General features: G+C 40.9%; 1 protein-coding gene across 1 annotated transcript; it reads right to left on the reverse strand.

The window, feature by feature from the left end:
- Positions 1–1,486: 1,486 nt before the first annotated feature.
- On the reverse strand, positions 1,487–3,406 carry LOC147881489 (pyruvate kinase, cytosolic isozyme-like). Its single transcript, XM_087402401.1, has 3 exons — positions 3,098–3,406; positions 2,476–2,937; positions 1,487–2,356 (listed from the first exon to the last, which is right to left on the reverse strand). Exons 1-3 carry the CDS (start codon positions 3,404–3,406, stop codon positions 1,487–1,489), a joined length of 1,641 nt encoding a protein of 546 aa, XP_087258527.1.
- Positions 3,407–6,974: the final 3,568 nt, after the last annotated feature.

Genomic DNA, 6,974 nt, shown 5'->3' on the forward strand with positions numbered 1-6,974 from the left:
TAGAACCCTGGAGCTTATACCATTTATATATTTGAAGAGTAACATGGTAAAGGGTGGGGCTCTTACCTTTAAGAGGAACTATTGATTAGGAACTAATGATTGGTGGATAGGTAGGGATTGGTTTTGAGAATTTGTGGATGGTCCCAATGGGAGTATTTAAATTGGGCATCATCCCTTGCAAAAATATATGTAGTTATAGCTGGTTTTATGGGATTTGGATGAGCACATTCACTTCAACTACACCCTTAATGGTGCATAGTTCAAGAACCCATAATTTGGATTGAGCTTGGAATTTTATAGATTCCTAGGGAGTGCTACCACAATTTGGATGGATGAGATTGTTCTTTTTGGTCTAGAACAGTGAGGAGGAGGAATGGTTGATGAAATTGAAGACCCCAACATGTAGTAGACCCCAAATGTTTCCTTTGTGAAATTAATGAAATTGAAGTCCCCATTTTCTTTGTGATATTAATAAAATTGAAGACCCCATTTCCTTTGTCAATTCCTATATTCATTAGTTTACTTTAGAGAAAAAAACACCTACTAATAAAGAGCCCCAAGTTGTAACTTTAGGAGCCCCGAATTGTAAGGTAGGAGTGAGCCCCATATTTTAACTTTAAGAAACCTTTCATGATCAAAAAGCATTCCAATTTGAACGTGAGAGTGTTTGCATATCTCTCATTGCTTAATCATAGTATACAGAAAGAGAAGTGTTGCAAACAAAATAGTATTGCACTTTGTAAGAGAATAAATAGTGAAAGCAAGGTGAAAGCAATTCTAGTGCAAGAAAGTTCTTCTTCAAGGTGTGCACCTAAGCATAGAGGCTCTTTTTCTACAAAGATCATTGCAAAGGGTGGTAGCTAGAATAACATTAGTGCACAAGTGTGTGTGGGCACTGCATATTAATATAGTGGTAAGCAACTTTTGGATGTAGCAAGGAAGCAAATGACTTTGTAAGTGCGTTGGGCTATTAAAAGGTAGTTTTAGCTTGCTTTGGAGAATGATCTCAAGTTTACTCAATTAACTTTTCAAAAAAATCACAAGTGAAATTTCACAAAGGGGAATCCAATTCTCCACTATTATAGCACTATCTCTAATAAGGCAATGGTGTCACATCACATAGAGAGTGTACATGAGAGATAGAGATGATCCACTAGAGCACCTAAGAATTATATCAAGAACTTAGCACATGGTGCTAAAGGGTTCCTGTCACATAAAATAGAGTGTGTGAGCTATAGAGATGATGAGGGTGACCATTTTATGTCTACTAACAATTGCACCTCGCAATTATATCAAAGAGAGAGAGAGAGAGATTGATTTTCACTCTCTCACACATGCGACATACCTGTCACACGTGTGACCAACAAAATTCGAACAAAAAATAGCAGTCCCATGCAAAACTCCCTCATCATCTTCATCTTCGTCTCCTCCTCCTCCATGCTTTCGTCTTCTTCATGTTCTTCATTTTCATCTTCCTCTTCATCATCTACGTTGATTTGTTTTGATGTTCATCTTCCAGCTCCCTGTTCTTGCGTTCAGGTAGCTTGTTGACATCAAGGATTTTGATCACTGAGCTCGACCCGATCCTGTGCAGAGCAACAATGGCATCCCCTCGCTTGCACAAACCCCTCTGCACCACATGCTCTACCGCGCTGCCCATGATCTCGTCCGAAGTGTCCGTCTCTGTACCCTTGGCTGATGCCTCCGCCAGCATCGGAATCAACCCCCTGCACATCAGGCTATGGCGATAGAAGCACTCCTCGCTGAACGACCATGTCAGGTTGTTGGTCTTGATCACCGGCACCACCACAGAGACAATCGGCACAAAAGGCCTATACTTAGCCACCAGCTTGGCCGTTTCTCCTGTGTGTGTAAGCACCATTATCAGAGCCGCCCTCACGTTGCCTGCGGCTCTCACGGCTGAGGATGCCAAGCTCTCCAATGGGCTCAATGGCATTGGTGCAGACTTCATGATCTCCTTGAAAAGACGCCCGTAATCTATCGACGCTTCTGCCTCCACGCATAGATTGGCCATCACCCTCACTGCCTCCTCCGGAAACGAACCCGCTGCTGTCTCCCCGCTTAGCATTACTGCATCGGTCCCGTCCAACACCGCGTTGGCGACATCCGTTGCCTCCGCCCTCGAGGGTCTCTTCGACTTTATCATCGATTCTAGCATCTGGGTGGCTGTCACAACCGGCTTGCCGGCGGCGTTGCACTTGTAGATCATCATCTTCTGCGCTAGGAAGATCTTCTCGATTGGTATCTCCATGCCCAGATCACCCCTGGCTACCATCACCGCATCTGTCTCCCTGAGAATGTCGTCGAAATTCACTAGGCCCTCTTGATTCTCGATCTGAATGGTACACATAAAACAACACCGATCAGATGCTGGAATTCTGTTTTACAATCCAAGTAAGAGAAATAGGGAGGTGTGCTCACAAAGTATTGTTATCACTATCATCGAAAGGATACCTTGGATACAATCTGAATGGATTTGGCATGCTTCCCAAGCAAATTTTTTATATTTACAACGTCCTGGCCCTTGCGAACGAAGGAGGCGGCAATGAAATCAATTTTATTCGGCACTCCCCATCTCAAGATATCTTCCTTGTCTTTCTCTGTGATCGTTGGAAGGTCTACTACGACACCTGGCAGATTTACGTTCTTCTTCTCACCCAACATAACCGTGTTCTCACACCTGCATTTCACACTTCCATTTGCCACATCGCATGACAAGACCGTGAATGTGATGGTCCCATCGGAGCATAAGATGACGTTACCAGGACCAACGGCCTGAGGGAGCAGCTTGTAGCTCATGCTGATTGTCGTAGAATCGCCCTTGAGGCTATAGTCAGTGGAGATTGTGATTTCCTGACCTTCGACAAGCTGTATGGGGTTTCCGTTTTTTAGCAATCCTGTCCGAATCTCAGGACCCTGTGGACAAACATCATTACATGAATATCGTATACAACTCAAATGCCGACCTCAGGAAGGAAACCATTAATTCAGAATCCTCCTCCATTGCCATAAACGAGACATAATTCAAACAACCCAGGAAGCCGGAACCTTAAGCATCTCAAGAAAGGGCATCGACCTTGGTGTCGAGCATCACAGCGCACATGACTTGGGTATTCTGCATCGCCGTCTGCAGATTTTCCAGGGTCTCTTGGTGATATTCGTAGGATCCATGGGAGAAATTGAACCGCGCCACATTCATGCCAGCACGCAGGAGGCGTTCCAGCATGGGGACATCACGAGACCTAGGCCCGAGAGTGCAGATAATCTTGGTTTTCCGACATCGGAGTCGATACTCGTCATCCTGATCGGGAGGAGGGCAGTCTTCTACGTCCACTAGATCCGGAGAACAGTTTCTTACCAAACGATCCATGTCAATGGTTGACATGGTTGCAAGAGTTGGCCCTGCAATCGAAGCGGACAGTATATGGCAAAAGCTTGAAGGCCTGTTTCGATCTACGAACAGACGTGCACACGAACCGTCTCTTTGTATTTCACCTATGCGTTAACAAAATATACCGTATGATCACATTGGATGTTGGAGTGAGACTTGTTTTTTTGGGCGTGATGTCTTGGTTTTTAGGTCCATAGTTTTGAAGTTAGTTCATTTGATCAATTTGACCATTCAAATTGTGGTATGATTTTAAGTGTGAGTTACTAGTGGTTTAAGAGCTCCTAATGTGTTTAGAGTTTACCGTTTTTGTTTGCTTTTTGGAGGTCCTATGTTTAGAGTTTAAGGTTTTTGTTTGCTTGTAGAGGTCCTAAACGTTTTTGTCTTTTGTTGTGGAGATCCAAAATGGTTTTGTCCTATTTCTCTCTAAAGATTCTTTCTCTCTTGTATGATACCATCTTTGTATTACTCTTGCCCAAAGAGGCAAGTCCCCACTTTTATTTAATGGTCCATCTACCACACCCCTCTTTTCTCTCCTCTCTTTCACTCATCGATCTTTCCCCATATTCCTTCACCTTCACTTTCTTTTTCTCTTTTCCTTTCCTTCCAATTTATATGCATCGTTTCCCTTTTACAATTTATTGGAAATATTTATGGAGCTATCTTATACTTAGACTTATAATATCACTCTAAAAGGCAGGGCCTGAGTGAGATCCCGACCTTGTTTAAATTACATTTTCTAAACAAAGTAGGAATCCCACTAAGACCCTACTATTATTGTAGGTGTAAGTGTTAGCATGAATTATGCATAAATATATACTTGATGCAATGGTCTATTGAGTTGCGAATGAGTAAGTTGTTGGTTCTTTGAATTCTAAGTTGAAGCTAAAGTAGGCAATCATGGTTTGTAGATTTGTCGAGTGTGGTGTTTTTTTAGATGTACATCTATGTTGAACTCACCACAATAAACTTGCTTTCAACAAGGTGGCACAATCTCTAAGTCCCCATTTAGAGAAAATATAACATAGCTCGAATAAATACTACAATAAAAGGAAAACGAAAGGTGTATGAAAGGGAAAGAGAAAAATGCAACTAAAGGTGGGGAATGTGTTGGAAAGGTAGATAGTGAAAAGAGGGGAGAGAAAAGAGATGAAAGAGAGGATAGGCCATTAAATATAAGTGGGGACATGGCCATTTTGGTAAGAGAGCCTCATTTCAGATGGTGTCTTAGAAACTAAATGACAAAATAATTCACTATCTCTCATGTAAGGCCAAAGACTCAATCCATATGAAGTGACAAAATCATTTAGGACCCTCATAAAAAGACAAAATCTTAAACCCAAAACTCATTACAATGGCCTAAACTACCACTAATCCTAAGCCTAAACACCCATTAATATGGTCAACTTGACCAAATGAACTAACTTCTAAACAATGAACTTGATTAGCAAAACAACTCTCCATAAACCCTTAGCAGGGCCAAAAAACATGTCGGGTTGTATTGTGAGGAGTGTAAGAAGAGGGATGTGAATAGCCTCCTCACATGTAATTGATGGGCAGTTACATGCATTCATGCATGGTGAGCCTATAAGAGTGAGGGATATAAGTAGAGTGGGGATAGTTCTTGAAGATCTAATGCGCAATAGTCATTGGTTTCCATGTGTTTGCGTATCTGTCGTACACATCATGTATTCAAAGTTTGGTGGTGGAAACAGAGGGTTTTCATGACATATAGACTCCTTAGTTCAAACATAATTTTGACACTTAGTGGATTTAATAGAACACATGTTTCGCACAATGAACAATGTTCTTGCTCATCTCTCTCTAACAAATAAGGCTCTAATGGCACTTATCACAACACAGCATCGATCCCTCCCTCACGAAAGCTCTGATTGGCATGTGTGACCCAAACCATTTTCGGGATTGCCATCAGAGGATGTCATCTCATGGCTCGACCACTTCACAAATGTGAGTGAATGCCAATAGTGGGAAGATTCGAGGAAGGCAAATGAGTATGCATGGCCCTAGAAGTAGTCACAACTACTTAGTATTCCCAACAACCAAGCATAGTTCGGTACAATTGGAATTTATTGCATGATCAACTTCCAATCAACTCATTCAAAATTTTACCCAGACACACTTTAAAATACAGTCGGCTTTGCAACAATGACAAAATTTAGGACAATAAATCAATGAACTAGTCACGGAATTCGCAATCAAGATGAATCAAATTTTATTAAGAGTAGATTGTTTGACTTTTCATGCAACACAATGGACCAAGGGTCAAGAGCATTTCATGATGCAATTCAAATTTCTCAAAGAATCAAGGCCAACATCACTACTGACATTGAACTCGATGTATACCCCTTGGTTTTTGCCCATTGAATGTTGTCCCTGAACTCGATGTACACCCCTTGCCTTGGATCGAATATCTTATGGACCAACTCGATAGCTCACATACTTACATCGCTTGATTTAGTAGTAGAGTATTGCAAAATCCCTCTCAACTAGAAGGATGCATACAAGTCATCATTTAGAACACTTGGAGCTCTCTATGAATTCACAATGATGCCATCCAAATTATTAGACATAGGAAGTACATTCCAACGCATGGGAACCTTCATTTTTCATGAACTAATTGAAAAGAAAATGCTAGTAGTCTATATTGATGATATTCTCATCCACTCAAAATCTTGGGAAGAATACATGCAAGTGCTCAACTAGGTCATGGAGATCCTCAAAAAGTGCAAGCTGAAATTGCAATCCTAGAATTACAAATGGGCAACACTCCAACTCAAATTCCTGGGATACATCAAATCTTTCGATGAAATTAACACTGACCTTAGCTAAAGTTCAAGCCATAACGAACTATCCATAGCCACAATCAATTAAGAAACAACATTATTAACTTGACATGATCCAATTCTCTACTACATTCATTCCAAATTTTGCTCACATTACTACTCCTTTTTGAATTTTGCTACATGAAAATCAACCATTCAACAAAAACAAAAAATGCACTAAATCTTACAAACAATTGAAATAATTAGTAGCTGTAGCAAGCACCCTTCAGCATCCCTACTTCAACAAGACTTTTTTTTTTCTACCTCAACACATCAAAATATGGAATAAATGCAATTATGGTACAATGAGATGAAAATTTAGATGATTGCTTCCCTTGTTCCTTTTGTGTTTTATTAGCTAAAGCCTCTCCCAAATTTAATTGATTAAAGGGCTCAATCCTTGCCATTGTATTGTCATTCACCAAATTACACTCATATTTACATGGCACTTCACTCACTATAGAAGTAGACCACAAATCACTCATTCCTTCACTGTAGAAATGCTGCAGAAAGCCTCGAAATCCTTAGGCAGGTCTTACCTTTACAAGAATTAATGTTATCACTTAAGTGTTTTTGAAGCCAATACAACCTCATAGCCAACACACTATCTAAAAACCCACAAGCCCACAATCGCACCAGTCAAATCCCAACCTGCCAATTTGATAGTCCTACCCTCTATCCAAAACCAAGACCCATCCATAAATGCCATCATTCTGGCCATC

Source organism: Dipteris shenzhenensis, chromosome 31 (genome assembly GCF_047967505.1).
Source record: "Dipteris shenzhenensis isolate YYH24624 ecotype China chromosome 31, Dip_SZ_1.0, whole genome shotgun sequence".
Classification (NCBI taxonomy): domain Eukaryota; kingdom Viridiplantae; phylum Streptophyta; class Polypodiopsida; order Gleicheniales; family Dipteridaceae; genus Dipteris; species Dipteris shenzhenensis.